The sequence below is a fragment of the Bos taurus genome, chromosome 23 (genome assembly GCF_002263795.3).
Source record: "Bos taurus isolate L1 Dominette 01449 registration number 42190680 breed Hereford chromosome 23, ARS-UCD2.0, whole genome shotgun sequence".
Lineage (NCBI taxonomy): Eukaryota > Metazoa > Chordata > Mammalia > Artiodactyla > Bovidae > Bos > Bos taurus.
The window spans coordinates 31524712-31545244 of NC_037350.1; the positions used below are offsets into that span (position 1 = coordinate 31524712).

The window sequence follows — 20533 nt, forward strand, 5'->3', positions numbered from 1 at the left end:
TTAGCCTTGATTTAAGCCACCGCTAGGACAGGGAGCTTTATTCTCCCTGGGACTTTGTTTTCACAGTGTTGGGGTCCAGGGTACCCAAAATGTGCCTCAGTGGCATACTGATTATGTTGAATTAAAGTTACTGAAGAATCTGATACTACTCTTCTGTCTCCCTAAAAGCAAGAAATCTCTCTTGTGAAAGGTATTTCCATGCATTTGGTGGAAAGACACCATTAGCACCAAAGATATTCTAGGTTAAGGTTATATAAACAAACCTTACTTCTTTAATTTACTACCTCAAGCCTAAACTCTATTTAGATTCTTCACTAGCTGGGTACCCAGAACCTAAGTTTCTTTGTCTAAAAAGTATCAAAGCTGCCTGATTTGGCCACTTCTTAGGTCCCATTTCCATGGGACCTCCATGTTCATGAATTAAAATTTCTTTCTTTTTCTCCTGTTAACATCTTGCAACCACAGGTACTCAAGAGGAGAAGGGGAAATTTCCCCCTCCCCAACAACAGATTGGCTGTTAGATCACAAACTAATTTTCCCTCTGTTGTAGCCAAACACTCCAGAAAGCAAACTCACTCAGAAGGACAGCATGAAGGAGTGGAGTGCAGTTTATTATACCAGCGGGTCTGAGGCAGAGTTTCCTCTTTAGCCAGGGTTACCAACCAATTTTTGTGACAACCTTTTATGCCCAAGGTGTATGTGCCCAAGCCCACATCTGCAAATTCTTTAAAACCCACTCTGGACAATGTTAGTAAGAGATAATCAGGTTTTAGCCATAAATTCACATTCTAAAGCTATCTGGACATACAGTTTACCCCACATCAATAGGTATTATTAAGATTTCAGAAGATAGTGATTGATTACATAGTGGGCATTGCATTCCTTCTGGCTCCGGGAGGTCTAGGTACAGGGTCTGCCTGGTCTGGTTTTTATCCATCCCGGAGACCTGTTCAGCCGCTGGTATTTTATCTCCATGGCCTCCCAGATATACAGTCCAAAAGTTTGCTGAGAGTGTAAGATGGAGTTCCTTTTCTTTTAAAAATGAAGTCAGTCCAGTCAAGGCAACCTGCTCCTTTAGTCTTTCATTCCCCTCTCTTGATGCTCTTAGCTTCTAACGTGAATATCACTTATAGGGACATATTGCACATTAGGTCTTTTGGCATGTACTTGGGTAAATGTAGTCAATATCAGCGACACAAATTGGACAATATACTGGAGAATACAAGGTCCACATAACAAAATTAACAGAGCAACTGTAACAACAATTGACAGTTCGCCAATCCCCCTTTATCCATGAAAAAACAGAAAAGGTACTGAGTCATCTGACATTTGTTTTACATGAGCTTGTGTATCTCTGAGAGCTTCAGTAACGTTTCCAGACAAGACTGGGATATACACACACCACTCAACCTTTATTATGGCACAAGTCTCTCCTTGAGCAGCGGTCAAGATGTCCAAAGCCATTCTATTTTGAATTACTGCCTTTCTCATTTGTATTTGTTCAGTATTTAATGCTTGAATTGCCCTCAGGCTGTCATTTAGGGCCCTTTGGGTGAAATTAGTTAGGGCTTCAACTCTAATCATTGTACCTGTAGTGCCCAACGAAGGAACAAATGTAGCAGTCAAATAATCATACCAATGGAAAACTGATCGTGACCATCTGGCCCGTAGGGAGGGTACATTTATGGGGTCCTGTATTGTTGGCCTAATGTTCCCATGGGCAAAGGCCAGACCTAAAGTACATCTTCCTACCCACACTTAGGTACCCATGGCCACAGATTGGTCCTGCATAACCAATGAGTGCTGTTTGGAGCAATCCACCTGATTCCGGGGTTGACTCCCTAGTCCGTCCCAGGCCATTGGGTGGATTGATTTGGATCATAAGTAATTTTATAGGTCTTATAACACTGTTCTGTCCGTAGAAAGCCCATTGGCTTCAAGTCCTTTTTGTCTATTGTCTGGTTATTATATCCAGTAGTGTGTACAGCCTGTTCCCAGCAAATGTCAGCTATCATAACAAGTTGTCCCTTTTCTGGAGTAATCTACATAGATTCATTTCATATCTGGTAAAATTGGTCAAAATACCTGTTTTTTTTTTAATTGTTTGGGCATTGGCTATCACATAATATTGATAAGCATTTTCTGAGCTAAGAATACAATTAAAATGTATCCTGTGGCCTTTTGTCAGATCATCAGCCTTTTTATCAAACCAATGGGTAGTGGCTGCTGTAATGACAGTTTCCACATTCGACTTTTGTTGTTTCATCTGAAGAAAATAGTCACATAAACTAGGCATGTCACCCCTTCGTAGAGGTGACACCCACCATGGGAGTCCATCCATGATGGACATGGGCATAGCTCCACATACCCAGCAGTTAGATCTATTGTGGAAGTCAGCATAGGAATGTGCCCATGAGATGAAAATGTTGTCTTATGCTGAAATTAGGGTTAGTCCCAGGATACCAGAAAGTCCGTGTAGTAGGAGTTGATTGCGGAGCTTCATTTTTTCTTTTTAAGATGATCTTGGTTTCACGGAGATCAGCGAGGTCCTTTTGTATAGTCCACTCGGCATCCTCCAGGTCTGTGTGGTATGTCCTCTTCACCCTCGTGTGATGGATCCAGGGAGTGACACCTGCAACTTTAACTGCCTTAGGTGTAGTTAGTACAACAGTATATGGATCTTTCCAATGTGGGGCCAAGGAGTCATGCTTCCAGTCCTTGACCCACACTTGATCACCGGGCACAAATTCATGAATCTGCTCCCCAAGGGGGAATGACATCCATTCTTGGACAAACTTAGTTACCTGGTTTATCACTTTACCTCATTTTTCCATCCTCTGTGAAATCCCATCCCCCTCTTACATGGCAAATTTGCCAACACCTGTCTTACTATGGGAGGGGGTCTTCCATAGACAGTTTCATAAGGAGAATAACCATGGGAACATGAGGTCATTCTTAATTTGAGCAAGGCCACCAGAAGTAAGTCCATCCATGAACCCTCAGTCTTTATGATCCATTTTGAAAGTGTATCTTTTAGGGTTTGGTTAGTTCTTTCCACCATTCTGGAACTCTGGGGTCTATATGCTGTATGTAATTTCCATTTGACATTTAGAGGTTTACATAGTTGTTGAATTAAATTGGCTACAAAAGCAAGACCATTGTCTGAGCCTATACTGGTTGAGAACCCAAATCTGGGGATTATTTCTTGAATCAGACAATGAGCCACTTCATTTGCTTTTTCAGTTCAGGTGGGGAATGCCTCCACCCAACCTGAAAAGGTACGTACCACGACTTGTAAATAATGATAATACCAGTAGGGTTTCATTTAAGTTAAGTCCACTTCTAAATGTTCAAAGGGCAGAGTACCCTTTAATTGTATTCCCAGAGATTTCTGCTTATGTCCGGGGGTAGCATTGACCTCTGAGCAAGCAGAACAGTTCTGGGATTCCATTTTACACAAGGAAGAAAGCCGTGGTATTAAAAAATATTTCCAAATTAATTCTTCCATTTTGTCACATCCCAAGTGAGTAGCCTAGGGTACTGAGACACTAATGAAGAGGCCAATATTTCAGGAACTAGCAACCTGCCATCCAGCAGTTCCCATCAGCCCTTTTCATTCTTGGTGGCCCTTTCTATCTCAGCCAGCTGGTCTTGGGCCGGGGTATACTGTGGGACAGTTGAAGTTAACTTGGGCATTCTCAAGAGCACAAAAGCCTTAACAATCCCACCCCAGTGACTCCAAATTCTTCAGCGGCTTATTTTGTGGCTCCATCTGCCTGTCGATTTCCCCCCGCCTGCAGGGTGCCCTCTTTTTGGTGAGCCCAGCAATATATTATTGCTACTTTTTCAGGTTCCCATACAGCATCTAGTAGGGTCAAGATCTCTTCCTTGTTTTTGATGTCTTTACTGTTAGCTGTTAAGAGCCCTTTCTCCTTGTATAGGGCCCCATGTATATTGCAAAGTAGCAAAAGCATACCTGGAGTCAGTGTAAACGTTGGTCTTCTTACCTTTTGACAACTGGAGGGCCCGAATGAGAGCCCATAATTCAGTCCGTTGAGCAGACCAGTGAGATAGCAGAGAACCAGTCTCGACGATGCTCTTTTCTGTGACTACCACATACCCCGATAGCCATTGTCCTTGTTTCACCAGGCTGGTGCCATCAGTGTACAGGACCCAATGTGAGTCCAGGATTGGCTAGTCTCTCAGGTCAGGTCTGCTAGCATAAACTTCTTCCAGGATTTCTTCACAATTATGTGAGGGTCCGCCTTCCCCCATAGGAAGGAATGTAGCCAGATTTAAGGTCTGACAGAGCTCAATAGTAACATGGGGGTTCTCACATAAAAGTCCCTGATATTGGGTAATCTGCTACGTTGACAACCATTTGTGGGGTCTCCTCATAGGAGAGCATTGACCTCATGGTGGACCTTTACAATTAAGTTTTGGCCCAAAGTTAGCTTGGATGCTTCTCGGACCAGTAAGGCAACCACGGCAATCACTCGAAAGCACCCGGGCCACCCGGTGGCAATGTTGTACAGCCGTTTTGAGAGATAGGCCATTGGTCTATCCCACGTCCCCATAGCCTGGGTTAATACCCCCATAGCCACTTTGTCTTTTTCAGTCACATAAAGAGTGAATGGTTTAGTAAGTTCTGGCAGACCCAATGCAGGTGCCGATGTAATTGCCAATTTTAGCTTTTCAAAGGCCTGTTGCTGCCTCTCAGTCCAATTTCGTGAATTCCCTTCTGGCCCTGTTAGGAGTTCATATAACGGTTGGTCCATCTGAGAGTATCCTGGGATCCAAATTCTACAGAACCCAGTGGCTCCCCCAAATTCTCAGACCTATCGTCAGGTTTTTGGTCATGGGATTCTCAAGATTACTTCGTTTCTGGATTGGTCCAACAGTCTTTTGCTCCATCTCAGGACAAACCCCAAATATCTTACCTCCTCCTTGTAGATCTGTGCCTTTTTCCTCGAAACTCAGTAGCCCGTCTCCATCAATGGTTCTAGCAAAGCCTTAGTTCCTTCCCAGCAGTGTTCTTTATTCTCTGCAGCCAACAGCAGATCATCCATGTATTGTAGCAACCAGTATCTAAACCTTCCTGGCTGGAATGAATCCAGATCAGAAGCCAAGGCTTCCCCAAAAATGATCGAGGAATTCTTAAATCCTTGTGGGAGGCAAGTCCAAGTGAGCTGTTGTTTGGTGCTCCCTGCTGGATCTTCCCATTCAAAGACAAAAGTGGGTTCAGGTACCGGAGCAATGTGGATACAAAAGAATGTGTATTTTAGATACAGGCAAGTATAGGTCTTAGCACTCGGTGGGAGGAGACTGAGTAAGGTATATGGGTTAGCAACAGTGGAGTGTAGAGTTATCGCTGTTTGGTTGACCTGTGTGAGGTCCTGTACAGGCCTGTAGTCCTGTCCCCCTTCCTTCTTAACTGGCAAGATCAGTGTGTTCCAGGCTGACTGGCATTCAATCATGATGCCCACCTGCTGTAGCGTATTTATATGTGGAAAGATACCAATTCGTGCCTCCAGCGGTAACTGGTACTGACATTTCCTGACTGGTATGGCACCAGGTTTGAGTTCTCTTACCACTGGAGCTTAATGTTTGGCGAGCCCGGGCGGGGGCAGGGGGGAGGGGAGGGGGAGGGTGGATATCTTTCGCCCAAACCTCAGGGAATTGTTGGATTAGCTCTCGCTCTCTCTCGATTGTTTAACCCATCAGGTTTCCCTTCTGAAAGATCATGCAACCTCCATTCATCTTGAGGGGTTACCGAGAGGGAGAGTAAATAGGTGGTCGAGCCCACTGGAGAGTGGGTCTTTCTTGGGGGGAAAGGTCACTTGTGGCCCCAACTTAGACAACAAGTCTCTCTACAACAGAGGTACTGGGCATTCAGGAATATACAAGAATTCATAAGTCACTTGATGCCCCCCACCCCAATCTGGCATTTTTGGGGTAGACAGAATGGTTAGTCAGCTTTTCCCTGGTTACTCCTACAGCAGTGACCTTCTCTGGGGAGCCACCTGTTCAGTCACCACTGACATTTCTGCTCCAGTATTCACCATAAAGTCAATAATTTGGTCCTCCACTTTTAGTTTTACCATGGGCTCTTGGGGACCTTGTGTCTTTGAGCCCCGGCACCCCTATTCAGCTTCCAGTTCAGCCAGCCCGAAAACAGCCAATGCCAGTTATTTTTCCCAGCTATTCTGGGGCATTCATTTTTCCAATGACCGAAGCCCCGGCATCGGGCGCATTGATTTGGTTGCAGGGCGGTCCTGGGCTTCCTTGTAGGAGGCTTGCCAGGAGACCAACACTGATTTAGAGGGGGTGGAGGTTTTGGGGAAGGCCCAGGGAGGGGCCTTCCCAAGGCCTGAGCCAGTAACGCGATCCTCTAATCTGCTCTCTTGTTATCCTTCTCTCCGTTTTTTCTCAGCCTTCTTTTTTGCCTCCATGTCTCTGTTTCTGAACACCTTATTAGCAATGTCAATTATTTGTCAGCTGGTCGTGGCTAATACTCCGTCTATCTTTTGGAGCTTGCGTCTGATATCAGGGTAGGCTTGAGATACAAAGGTTGTATTTATCACAATTTGAGACCAAGCTGCCTCTGGATCTATTGGTGTATAAAGTCTATAGGTCTTGCATAGTCTTTCATAAAACTCAGTAGGTGTTTCGGTTTCCTTTCGGACTACTTCGGTAGGTTTTGCCATATTTATAGGCTTACCGGCAGCCCTCTTGAGATCTTGTAAAATAGCCGCCCTATATCTCTCAAGGTGGCCCCTTCCTGCCTCTGTGTTATAGTCCCAATCCGGCCTTTCATCAGGGGTGGCTAATTCTGCCTACCGCTGTGGGTTTACAGTACACTCGGGGTCCACTTCTTGTAGCCATTTTCTAGCCTCAGTATGGATCCTGTGTCTTTCTTCAGTACTGAAGAGGGAGACTAGCAGCTGGATTATGTCGTCCCACGTAAGACGGTAGATTCGAAAAATAGTCTCCATCAGCCTGATCATGCCTTGTGGCTCCTCCGAGTACGGTGGAGTGAGTTTCTGCCAATTTAGTAGATCCACAGAGGAAAATGGTTGGTAATAGTAGGCGCGGGGAGGCTGGTGGTAGTGTCTGTCTGCTCCCTGAACAGGCTGTTGTAGCCCTCTGCGAGGCACTTGTTGCGGGACCCTTTCCCCCGGCTCCTTGGCGGAGCGCAGCCTCGGTCGAATTCCTGTGTCTCCTTCCCCTCTTCCGTCAGTACTCACCGGGAGAGGCGGATACTGCTTAGGAGGTTCGGCTGAGGCTGAGTCCTGTGGACGTTGACTAGAAGTTCCTACCGCCGGGATCGGAGCCTGCCGAGATGGCGGCTGTACGATCTCCGAGGTAGTTGGCGGGGGAGCAGCTGGTGGAGCCCCAGCAGGCCCTGGATCGGTGGTCATTAAGGCGGTCTCCGGTCCTGGTGGAGCATTAGGGGGCCGACGCGTCATCCAGTATGGGGGAGAGGGCAAATAGCTCCCGTCCGGATCCTGCAGAATTTCTCTTTTGTCATCAGTCGATTTTTGTGCCATTAATGTTTTCCCTCTCTCTTTTTGAATGCAGAGTCTTGCCCGAGGGGGAGGATCTCGAGCCAACCACAGCCATGAATCAATATATGGGTATTGATCCGGCTGCTCCGGCGTTCCTGTGACTACTGCAGACTGCTTTTATTGGTTTTAAGTCCATGGTGCCCTCTGGTGGCCATCCTATTCCGGGAGAGGGCCGTTCAACCTCACAGAATACGCGGAGTCGGTTAGGCGTCATGTTCACCCCATAGTCTTCTTCATATCCCTTCTTAAAATGCTTAATCATGCACTCCAATACAGTTGCCTTAGATACACTTCCTCCCATCTCGCTTACTTTCTTGGACCTTCTTCTTCCTTCCCTTTTCGTTCTGTCCACAAGTTCTCGGTAACCTAAGTACTTCTTGATATTTCCACTCAATGAAACACTTAAATTGCCATTCCTCCTCCTTCTTAATTGGGGTGAGGAGAGCCTTCCTGCCAGAAGGGGAATCGGCGAGTCTTCACCTGCAGGTCCGCACAGCCGAACCAGAACACCAAGTGGTCCAAGGTTGTTTCTCCTCTCACTTTGAAAGTCTGTTCTGCCTTGGTGGGCTTGATTGGGTGCGGATGAAAACATAGATGGATTAAATATTCCACGTCCCAGACCGTCTCCGGAAAGGTCAATTTCTATTCACTCGCGTATCTTCCTCCTTTTAGCCTGACAACCCTGAGGGATCAAGAATTCCACAGCAGATGGGACACCTCCTCGGGGAGGGCATAATATACGCACACAAAGACCAAGTTTCTTCCTCCCAAAGCTCTCTTGCAATCGCCTGGTAACAATTTACCCCAAGACGACGAGGACACCACCTCCTTTGTGACTTTGACTGTCAGTGTGTGTCCCCTATTCCCTCCCATGGGGTTGATCAGGCCCCCTCTTCCACCCGGCAGGGTGGGAACCTCCTTACCTGAGCGCCTAACTCCCCTGCCGCAGTCCACTACCCACTAACGTGAAAGATCCCGGCGTGGAGAAGTGGAATCTTTCCAGAAGGGCGAGGCGCCTTCCCCCCTCTAGAAGATCCGAGCCGCGAAGCCTCGGAGTAGCCCCAAATGGGACTTGTCTCTCACAGAGAAGAGTTTCCCGGCCAAAGCACGAAATGTTGTAGCCAAACGCTCCGGGAAGCAAACTCACTCAGAAGGATAGCGTGAATAGTGGACTGCAGTTTATTACACCCGCGGGTCTGAGGCAGAGTTTCCTCTTTAGCCAGGGACCCGACCGATTTTTGTGACAACCTATTATGCCCAAAATGTACGTGCCCAAGCCCACATCCCCAAATTCTTTAAAATCGGCTCTGGACAACGTTAGTAAGAGATACAGTCAGGTTTTAGCCATAAATTCACATTCTAAAGCTAACTGGACATACAGTTTAGCCCCACATCAATAGGTATTATTAAGATTACAGATAGTGACTGATTAGATAGTGGACATTGCTTTCCTTCTGGCTCCGGGAGGTCTAGGTACGGCGTCTGCCTGGTCTGGGTTTTTGTTCGTGCGCTGGTATTTTATCTCCATGGCCTCTCAGATATACAGTCCAAAAGTTCGCCGAGGGTGTAAGATGGAGTTCCTTTTCTTTTAAAAATGGAGTCAGTCCAGTCAGAGCAACCTGCTTCTTTCCTCTTTCACCTCCTTGAGCTGAACAACCGCTAGAACGGACTCGGCCCTGGCAGTTCCCAACTATGGCGAGGTCTTGAACGCGGTCCCTTCATCAAACCAGAGGCCGCTTTCCGGGCTCGCTCCCCTCATCTTGTGGCCGGAGGACTTGTCCGTTTGTGCGCGCTACCCGTGTCCTTAAGGCGCCAAGGTTCCTCCGACCCACATCTGCCTTGGGGTCGACTGCAAGGCGCCGCGCCCTGGAATGCGTACAAATTCTTGGGCCGGCTTCCTGGAAGGGGCTGTGGACGAGTTTGTGGCTCAAGATTTCCCATCCCGGTGGAACCAGGGAGCCAAGAAAGCCAGAGGATGCAAGCAGTAGTAAATCTACCCACAGTTATAATCCGAGATGACAGTCGTTGCTGAACAGGACTCCAAGTATATTTTCTAAAGTTAACTCGCCACGTGCTCTTTGATGGAGTGGTTCTAAAGACTAATAAACTGTGTTTCTCTAGTTCTCATATGCCTGTTTCATTCATTTATGGACGAGAACTTTCTGTTAGTTGCCTCCTACTTTTTTGGAATAGGGAGAGAAACAAACGAGGTTTCGCTTTTAGCTCTTAACACCGAAGTCTTCAAAATACTGAGCCACAAAGAGTGAAATGAGAAAACTTTTGGGGATTGACTACAAGAATGAGGGAGGTGGGTCTTGTGCAAGAGTAGATGATGTCAGTTGCCACTGTGATGGCCACAATGGTAAATTATTCTGTGTTCTTTACCTTGGGTGTATTTGAAATTGTCATTGATAGAACGGTTATTCACATAAGTCTCAACGGAGAGCTTTAAAGGGCCATTGAACCTTTAGGAAAAATGAAAACATTGTGGTAGGGTGACCTACCCCTTTGCCATAAACCCCTTCTCAATTCCTTGAAAAATCAGTTTCTGGAGATTCTTTTAGCAACCCAGATGAAAAAAGTATTTTTTGACAGCTTCCTGTGCCTACCTCAGGTTCATTTGTTTGTTTATCTGTCTATTCCTACAAGATCATCGTGTTTAGGCTTGCAATGCTGCTAAGTCAATTCAGTCGTGTCCGACTCTGTGCGACTCCAGAGACGGCAGCCCATCAGGCTCCCCCATCCCTGGGATTCTCCAGGCAAAAACACTGGAGTGGGTTGCCATTTCCTTCTCCAATGCATGAAAGTGAAAAGTGAAAGTGAAGTCGGTCAATCGTGTTCGACCCTCAGCGACCCCATGGACTGCAGCCGTCCAGGCTCCTCTGTCCATGGGATGTTCCAGGCAAGAGTAGTGGAGTGGGGTGCCCTTGCCTTCTCCGTTAGGTTTGCAATGCTTTTCCTAAAATGAGACCTCCTTCGAGCCGGATTCGAACCAGCGACCTAAGGATAACCATCAACCAAGTTCCTACAGTCCTCCGCTCTACCAACTGAGCTATCGAAGGAGCTATTGAGCAGTTGTCTTAGAATACTTTAAATAATCTTTACCTGAGTATTGTAATTTTGACTGTTTATTTCAAAAACAGAGGCAAACGTGAAAGGTGCTAGAAATATTCTAAAATTAATATGGGTAGTGATTATATAATTGTATTTTAAAAATTAATTCCCTTGAACACTAAAGAGTTTTGCTTTGCTACCCCTGTTCTATCTGCTTTAGCTCCTCCTCTCTCAATCAAAAGTGAGCCATGAGTGATACGGTTTTCCTAAATGGGTAGGACAGAATCTTGTTATCTTGAAGAGGAGTTACTTTTCAAAAAGTGTGCTCCTTCGAGCCGGATTCGAACCAGCGACCTAAGGATGGCCATTAGTCAAATACCTACAGTCCTCCGCTCTACCAACTGAGCTATCGAAGGATCACCTCTGAGAACTTTTTTAGACTCCCTTTTCTAATGTCTATCCAGATGATTTCTGCTTTGATAATACGCATTCATTTTTAAAAGTATAATTCATTTTGAGCAGTCTTTTTAAAGGCTGAATAGGTCCTATGTCATGATCTGGGTAATTGCTTTCACGGATTTAATAAATATCTAAAATCCATTGGGTTGTACATCTAGGACGTTAGGATATTGTTCTATGTATATCTTAAAAGTTCTACCGATATCCCATGTCCTCCTCCCTAAGTATTACATACCTACTAGGGTGAATTTCTTGCATTACGCCCGATTTCCTGCTGTCCCCTCTAATTACCATTTCCTTTTTCTCTAGGAAAAAAAAAAAGTCTAGATTTGCTCAATAAATGATATAATTACTGAAAACACAATTAGGTTAAAGAGGATCCCTAAGTTGTGAACAGAGAAATATCTGGTGCATTTTCGTATCATTGTGATTCTCTTTCTGAAAATCTAATGGGAAATTGTGTGTGTTCATAGATCTAATGATGAAATACGTGGAGTGTCAATTTTTTTAGTTGAATAAATAATTTGGGTGGTTCATATTATATTGAATGATTACTGTGGTGCAATTAAAGTGAAACCAAAACACCTATGAAATTTAAATGTGAATATAAATAAATGGTTTTTCCAGAGAAAATTGTCAAACATTGAGGTTCAACAGAGATTGCCTTAGACTTGTGCCTAAAGCAGAAATAGACATAAATGGGGAATACACTAAATTATCTGGAGAGAAAAGGCTTTCTTTGGAAATACACTTAAGGAAAATATATTTTATAAATGTCTGTGCTTATTTATACAAATTTATGCAAAACTATACTATTTATACAAAATGATATTATTGAAAAATATTCCCAAATTTTCCTTAAATGGCAGTTGCCAATGCCTTCTATTTAGGAATATTGAGAGCATGTAGTCAATATTGAATTCAGTAATTAAATCCCTTTCCGTGAAAAATTAAGAAAATATCTAGCAACTTGCAGTGTTTCTGACCTAATAGAGAATTACCAGCTGGATAGGAGAGATCCTAGAAAGCGAAGTTTCTAATTCATTGTCCAGTGTCCTATCCATGCTTCAAATACAAGGTGGAAAATAGCAGATACGCCAAGTGTGAAAAATTCAGCATGGTGCTGGATTCAATTGCTGCTTCAGAACTGTTGTGTCTTTTGGGATGCAGAAGTTTACTGGGGTGATACTTAGAGGCGCAGGAAGCTCCCAGGAAGAAAACTGAAAAGACAAATCCACCTTTCCTTTTCCTCCTCCTTGCATTCTCCCGCTAGCTTCCTTTTTGGCAAAGGAAGGGGATGACAGAGGATGAGATGGTTGGATGGCATCACCGACTGGATGGACATGAGTTTGAGTAAGCTCAGGGAGTTGGTGATGGACAGGGAAGCCTGCTGTGCTGCAGTCCTTGGGGTCGCAGAGTCAGACATGACTGAGTGACTGAACTGAATATAAAGCCTAGTAGTAAGTCAGCAGTGTGGTTTATAGAGTCCTACCTCCTTTATCACAAGGCAGATTAAAGGATGCGTGTCTTAGTCTGCACCAGCTGCTATGACAAAATGCCATAGACTGGGTGGTTTAAATAACAGAAATTAATTTTCTCACAGTTCTGGAGGCTGGGATGTCTGAGATCAAGATGACAACCATTCAGTTCCAGGTGAGAGCTCTCTTCCTGATTTGACAGAGAGAACTCTGATGTCTCCCATTATGAGGACAGTAATCCTACAGGATCAGGGCCCCACCCTAACTAGTACATTAACCATAATCACTTTCTAATTCCAAATACAGTCACATTTGGATGTGGGAAGAACACAGTTCAGTCCAGAGCAGTGAGTTTAGAGTTCAGTCAATAGTTTAACAACTGGTAAAATGTCCGTGTGAATTTTATGACAGTATTCTTGATCTTCATTTTACTTCTAATGGAAGCTAAGAGGTTCAAAATTTAATACCTAATTCAATGCTATTGGAAACTAGAACTCCTAGCTCATGGTTGAAATCCCGAAGTTGGTCCCAGTTCATAATCAGTCATCCCAAAGCTCAATCCATGGATCTGAATTGTGGAATTAGGCCACTTTTTTCTTTTTTTCATTCCAGTTCCATATTTGCATCTCTAATATAATCATGGAAAATAAATGTTAAAAAAAAAATGAGTGGAGGACAAACTGACTTTTGTACCTGGGTAAATTCTATCCAAGGAAGAGTAAAGTGAGAACATGTAGATGGAGAGAAGGTAAGGCTGACCTTGAGCCGAATTTTGAGATAAATGGTGGGTTTCTACATACACTTGGAATATCTGAGTTTTGAACTCTTTTGTCTCAAATGGAGTGGGTGCAGGAAGGTGGAGGACTTTTTCCCACAGAAAGTTATTCACTTTTTTTTTTTAATCCGCCTTGATTGCACTGAAATAGAAAAGAGAAGCGCAAGCATTTAAGAGGATTAAGAGGGTTCTGGAAAGGCCTGCACAGCATGCCTACACAGCATAGGAACATAGAGTCACTTTCTTGAGTAAAATGCTCCATCTTCTCCATTTCAATTTTATCACTTTGCCCCAGTTTCACTGAGACTAGAAAATAAAACTAAACAATAAGAACAAAAAGTTTCTAATGATGGAATTTCAGACAAAGAAGTAGTTGATATTTAGATGTTGGAGAAGGACCTTCAAATGACTTTACTGCAAGTGATGGTCCTCGAAATGCCCAAGAGTTCTCTCTTCAGAACTAACTCTGTACAGTACCTAGCACCTAAAACAGTGCTTGGTACCTGGTACTCCGCAGGCCCAGAATAAAAAGTGGCACCTACTACTTTTGTTTTTGTTTTGCAGAGAATCCAGATCTAAGCATGTAACCATGATTATATTCTCTTCTCCTATTAATATTTACCCTTAGAAAAATAACTTGTACACCCTTGATCGAAATCGGGACTACGAAGTCAGAATGAAGGGAGGAATTTACTGGGACCCACATCCCCTCGTGACCTTGTGTCCACCGACGGAAATTTTTTTTTAAGCCAGACAGAAAGCAGATCTTAGGGGACATTTGTCCGAACTCTGGAGAATCTGTTTCTGGGGCTAGCTGAGTCAACTGGTGGAAAACTTAGGAATGAGGGAATTGTCAGGAACTATTGGGATGGCCAAAAGCCGAGTCTCATTGGTCGAGAAACTTGAATTGCCCTTCTGGATACACCTGCAATTTCCTTCCTGTCCCCGGTTTCCGTAGATGTGAGTCAAGTGTGAAACTTGCGCAATATCGAATACAGGTACAAATCGCAGTGGCCACAAGTTCTGAATTACTTTCAGATTTAAAGTGAGAAAGGAAGACAGGTTTACCTATCTATGTGGGGAATTAGCTCAAATGGTAGAGCGCTCGCTTAGCATGTGAGAGGTAGCGGGATCGATGCCCGCATTCTCCAGCTTTATGTTCCACTTACGCTTTGGCCTTTATTCCCATGCTTCTATAAATAATAAACACTTTGCTTAAACATTACCACTTAAAGACGCAATTCAGTAATATTGATGACCTCACCTTTGTCTTCAGTGATAAGGTAGGCAAGTTTGGATGCTTTGGGTTTTCTCTCCGTTTTTGAAGACTGTCTCTACCAGGTGAATTTACACATCTACCTTCCAGTTATTTATACGTTAATGTTACATTTTTATTCTCAGAATCAATTTCCCACATGTCTGATCTCTTGAAGGTAACGTGAAATTCTTACAACTGAAACAAATGATTTCCACCTTTTTTTAAAACTTGGGAGATAATTGCTTTATGTACTTCTTAATATGATTGTGACGAGCTAAAGAATATGTAGGTATGTTTGAGGTTTTTTTTTTTTTTTTTTTTACATTCACTCTTCCTCTTCTGAAGTCATCTGGCTGTTTCTACGGAGATGGTGGGGCTGCTGCTGGCACTAATACCGGAAATCTTGAGGAATATGGCCTGATTATGGGAGGGAAGGACTTCCAGGTGGCGCTAGTGGTAAAGAACCTACCTGCCAGTCCAGGAGACTAAGAGACGCCTGTTCGATCCCTGGGTTGGGAAGATCCCCTGGAGGAGAGCACGCAACCCACTCACCTATTCTTGCCTGGAGAATCCCCTGGACAGAAGAGCCTAGAGAGCTACAGTCCATAGGGTTGCAAAGAGTTGGACACGATTGAAGCGAGTAAGCGGGCAAGCACAGCATGGGAGAGAAATCGCAGTGGAGAACTTGTTTGAATTGGAAGCTCTGGTGAGAGCTCGGTGAGAAAATCCAGGACAATCTAATAAGCTGTGCATCCAAGGCCCATGCTATCTTTGAAAAGAAAATTGGACCATTTTTCTTGTTTACTCTTTTGCCCTCAATTCGCTTTCAAAGAGCAAGGATACTACCAGTTCTAGCCGTTAATACTGGTAGTTGCCAATGTGTTATAGGCAGTGTCTCTCAAACCTAGTTCATTAAGCCTGGACTTCTGTGTCCTACATTAACTCTCTAGGTGGTTCACTCACCAAAGTTTGAGAATTGCTTACTTAAAGAATAAAAGTTCTGAAGCATGGGAAGGAACATGCAAAAGTGTCAGGCACAAAACCCTCAGACAACTCTTCCTTACTTAATATCTTTTATAGTTGGGAACTCTTCCGTAGGTATTCGGAATCACATTTTTCAGACGGGGTAGAAGTGTGGTTAACATATTTTAATGAAATTGGCATAAAATTAACAATTATTTTCTATTGTTAACCCTTGTCTATTAATTTTCTAAAAACTTCTATTCTGCAGTGGTTCTCAAATCTTGCAATACGTTCAAATTATCTGGGAGATTTTATTTTATTTTTTATTTTTGAAAAGTTAAAAATTCCTTAACTTTTTATTCCTGGTACCACTACCACAATTTACAGGGCAATATACCTGATGTAATGAAAAGAAAAAGAAAAAGAAAAAGCTACAACAGATAAAAGACCTCAGAAATGTACATCTAATTGACACTACATTGCATTAATCAATAGCTGCACTTTTTGCAAACTGTGGCTATGACAGTCCTGAACAAGAAGGGTTTCCTGTTTAAGCTACAGTAACTTTTCTGACTATGGATCATCGTTCCTTCTGTGGCAGATTTTTACAGTTCCTCTAATGCATTTGGGACGACTGTCTCAAAGTAACCTGCAGCTTTCCTGACAACTCCTCGCTCTCTCTCCTGCTAAGAACTGTAGCCCTTTTCTTCTGAGTTTTTAGCACCTTCTGCTACCATATCCACCACTTCCACCACCAGATCCATAACCACCACCATAGGGACTGCCCAAACTTCTTCCACCAAAACTACCCCCTTTCATGGGTCCATAATTTGACTGCTGTTGTCCACTATAATTTCCAAAATCATTATAGTTTCCACCACCACCATAGTTACCTCCAAAATTTCCTCCTTCATTGTAACCATCATATCCTCCACCACTGCCACCATATCCACCACCTTGGTTTCCATATCCTCCTGGTCCACCACCACCGTAACCTCCTCTACTACTATAACCAGGACCACCGCCATAATTGCCACCATCCCCTCTAAATCCATTATATCCACCATTGCCTCCTCCATAGCTCCCTCTGCTGCCACCACCTCCACCACCATAGCCGCCTCTTCCACCTAAGTTTCCACCACAGCCAAAGTTACCTCCATCACCTCCAAAGTTTCCTCCACGACCCATAAAGTTGCCAGATCCACCTCCACAACCTCTTTGTGATCCAGTAGATTGCATCTCTTGTTTAGAAAGGGCCTTTTTCACTTCACAATTATGCCCATTAATAGTGTGGTATTTCTGAACAACAATTATATCAACTGTATCATGATCATCAAAAGTTACAAAAGCAAATCCTCTCTTTTTCCCACTCTGCCTGTTTTCCATAACTTCTATGGTTTCAATCTTGCCATACTTTTCAAAGTAGTCTCTCAAATTATATTCTTCTATATCTTCTTTAATATCACCAACAAAAAATTTTCTTCACTCTTAGATGGGCACCAGGCTTTACAGAATCCTGTCTAGAAACAGCTCTCTTTGGTTCCACTACACGCCCATCAAGCTTTTGCGGTCGAGCACACATTGCTGCATCCACTTCTTCAACACAAGAGTAAGTCACAAAACCAAAGCCCCTGGAACGTTTTGTTTGAGGGTCTCTCATCACCACACAATCTGTAAGTGTGCCCCATTTCTCAAAATGTTCTCTTAAGCTATCATCTGTAGTTTCAAAGCTCAGACCACCAATAAACAGCTTTCTCAACTGCTCTGGTTCCTTGGGTCATGATCCTCCATTTTGAGACCGGACTCGCCTCTTCCAACTCGAGTTCAATATGGGACCGAGAGCTACCTGGGAGCTTTTAAAACTACCGATGTCTAGGTCCCACCGCCAAAGTAGCACAAGTATAGGCGCTTTGTAAAATATTCGCAGGTGATTCTGACATCCACCCACGTTTCCCAGCCAGTAATGAGAATCACCTTTCTTTGCATAACTAAACCTAGAAGGGGAGGTAGAATTTCATCCCTCCTCCAGGGGTTGTAGGTGGCTGCCAGTAGTAGAGCATCCACCGGGAAAGAACAGAGCAAGTCCCGGAAGTTGGTGATGGACAGGGAAGCCTGGCTTGCCGCAGTCCAAGGGGTCGCAGAGTTAGACACGACTGAGCGATTGAACTGAGTACACCAGGGGGCGCTCGTGCTCCACCAGTTACTAACAATTGGTGAGCGTTGTTTCAGCAGGCCGCCCCCTCCCCCTCCCGGGTTCTTCCCGCCCGGGTCTTCTGATCCCCAGGGGTGTGGCGAAGACTTGTCCCTTGATTCCTTGATTCCTGGGTCGGGAAGACCCCCTGGAGAAGGAAATGGCAACCCATTCCAGCATTCTTGTCTAGGAAATCCCGTGGACAGAGGAGCCTGGCAGTCCACAGTCCCTGGGGTCGCAAAAGAGTAGGACGTGACTTAACGACTAGATCACCACCACCTTTGCTGAAAACGGGCCCAACTCTGATCCCCTGGTCGGGGTTCCGGACTTCTCTGCGGCACCGGCCCTTAATGAATTATGGTGCTGAAGTGCGATCGTGCGTGTTAGAAGTTGTTACGGAAAACAATAGTTTAAAGAAACATATTCCCTGCACACAGTTGAGTCTTCAACAGATGCACAGCAAGTATTTATGTAAGTGACAAAGGCCTTAAGGTGGGCGATTTAATTTAAAACCACACAAAACATGAACTCCTTCGAGCCGGATTCGAACCAGCGACCTAAGGATGCCTATGACGTTTAACACACTACAGTCCTCCGCTCTACCAACTGAGCTATCGAAGGAATTACGTTTCAGACTTGACCCGGAGAGGATGCCATCGCTGCATAAGGCTGGGAGACCATTGGTGCTTGTCGTTTTGTTCACCCATGCTGTTGATAAATACGCTCTGGTGGCCTCCACGTCGTTTTCTTTCTTTTTTAAAATAATCTAGACTTAGCAGCAGCAGTAGCAGCAGCAGTACTCCTTCACAGGGCGACTGCCCTGGGCCAAGGTGAAAACGGTAGCACCCACTGGTTTGCAAAAAGAAAATAAAACAATGAGGCATGAGGAACTAACGAAAATTTAGAAACAGATTGTCTTTTACTGTGATGAATGAATTTAAATAACCAGTCTTAGAATTTTAAGTACTTTAATCTGCAATTTTAACAGATAATTAATAGGAGGAGGAGGAAGAAAACAAGTACCGAGTTAAACTCTTCAAAACATACTAAGACTTCTTTAATTGACATTAGTCCCTGTAGATAAATCAGACTATCATACTAATTCTAAACTCAGAAAATAATCTGTCCATGGGGAGCTAAAATAATATTTTAAAGCTAACTCAAGGTAGAAAGTACTGTCATTCAAATACTAGTTAATTTTGCAAAGTGTGAGTCTAGTCTAATTTTCTGTGACAGTCTAAACCTCAAAATGGTTATTATTCTCTCCTAAATGAAATCCACTTGAGGTGGGAACCGACAAGAGAAATCTGCTTTGGTCTCTACGTTCCACTAAAGATCATTACATTGTCATACTGTTAGGGGAAGCACACTAATTAAAACCGCCCACCCTGGCCAGGCACCATAGTAACTATTTGCATGAGTTGTTTTATGACAGGAGGTTCTGGTAAAGAACACAACTAATAAGCCTCCACCAACCGGAAGAGTTCGGGAAAGGTCAAAAGGAGACACCACATATCCGACCACCTCACAGAACCCTCCTCTCTGGCTTGCTGAACAAGGTGTGCACCACTAGGAAGGACTCTGAGACAACCCGGAAAATAATCCCATCACCATAAAACCCGAGACTGCAAGCCATGTGACAGAGCAGTTCTCCTGGGTTCCCTTACCCTCCTGCTCTGTGCCCGGGCGCCCTTTCCCAATAAAATCTCTTGCTTTGGCAGCAATGTGTCTCCTCGGACAATTCATTTCCAAGTGTTAGACAAGAGCCCAATTTCAGGCCCTGGAAGGGATCCCCCTTCCTGCAACAATACGGTGGAGCCATACACATTGGACAAACGAACCCCTTGTGCAAATAGAACACTGAGACTAGCGTTCACTCTTCCATGGCACAAATATTTGCTTTTTGTTTGTCTGTTTCTGAATAGGTGTTGCTGCTGCTGCTGCTGCTAAGTCGCTTCAGTCGTGTCCGACTCTTTCTCCAGGCAAGAACACTGGAGTAGGTTGCCATTGCCTTCTCCATTGTGTTAAAGTGAAAAGTGAAAGTGAACTCGCTCAGTCGCATCCGACTCGTAGCGACCCCATGGACTGCAGCCTACCAGGCTCCTCCATCCATGGGATTTTAGGGAAATTTAAATAGAGGCAGTCTTACTCAAGCTTCAGAAGCAGGATAGCAGGCCTCTGAACAGTTTCTAACCTGCCTGGACTTTGCCAGGATTCCGAGCCTGCCTGCAAGCATAGCAAGTCAGGGAGCACTTTAGATAAGAAAGGGAGCAGGTCTTGAAATGCTTGAGCTCCTGGAGGTCTGGCCAACCGTGCCTGGGGTTTAACCTTTGACTGGCAAGATAAAACAAAAAGCATTGTAATAATGTAAAAGTAAAACCAGAGCTGCTCTTTTTGCAGCCTGGGATTACAAGTTCAGTTCAGTTCTGTCGCTCAGTCGTGTCCGACTCTTTGCGACCCCACGGACTGCAGCCCGGGAGACACCGGAAGACCCCGGAAGCCGGAAGACACCAGGCTTGCCTGTCCATCACCAACTCCCAGAGCTTGCTCAAACTCATGTCCATCGAATAGGTGATGCCATCCAACCATCTCATCTTCTGTCGTCCCCTTTTCCTCCCGCCTTCTATCTTTCCCAGCATCAGGGTCTTCTCCAAATGTTCGGTAGTTAGAATAGGAAAAAGGAGTCCAAAATGATGGTGGCTAGAAGACAAAGGAAAAAGCCTGCGAAAATGAAACAAAAGAAAATCTGTGGACTGGAGTGAGAACCTCTGGTGAAACAAACAGCCC

General features: G+C 44.4%; 1 protein-coding gene and 3 non-coding genes across 4 annotated transcripts; all 4 read right to left on the reverse strand.

Annotated features, from left to right (window-relative positions):
* Nucleotides 1-10540: 10540 nt before the first annotated feature.
* TRNAY-GUA (transfer RNA tyrosine (anticodon GUA)) lies at nt 10541-10630 on the reverse strand. Its single transcript is given in 2 exon segments — nt 10541-10576; nt 10594-10630. It is a non-coding gene; the product is annotated as a tRNA-Tyr (tRNA).
* Nucleotides 10631-10948: 318 nt separating this feature from the next.
* Nucleotides 10949-11038, reverse strand: TRNAY-GUA (transfer RNA tyrosine (anticodon GUA)). Its single transcript is given in 2 exon segments — nt 10949-10984; nt 11002-11038. It is a non-coding gene; the product is annotated as a tRNA-Tyr (tRNA).
* Nucleotides 11039-16215: 5177 nt separating this feature from the next.
* Nucleotides 16216-17332, reverse strand: LOC101902221 (heterogeneous nuclear ribonucleoprotein A3-like; the record flags this gene model as incomplete). The annotated part of the gene is given in 2 exon segments (XM_059880482.1): nt 16216-17028; nt 17030-17332. Coding segments are annotated over 2 exon segments (1059 nt in total), but the record flags the coding sequence as incomplete, so codon positions are not given.
* Nucleotides 17333-18275: 943 nt separating this feature from the next.
* On the reverse strand, nt 18276-18367 carry TRNAY-GUA (transfer RNA tyrosine (anticodon GUA)). Its single transcript is given in 2 exon segments — nt 18276-18311; nt 18331-18367. It is a non-coding gene; the product is annotated as a tRNA-Tyr (tRNA).
* Nucleotides 18368-20533: the final 2166 nt, after the last annotated feature.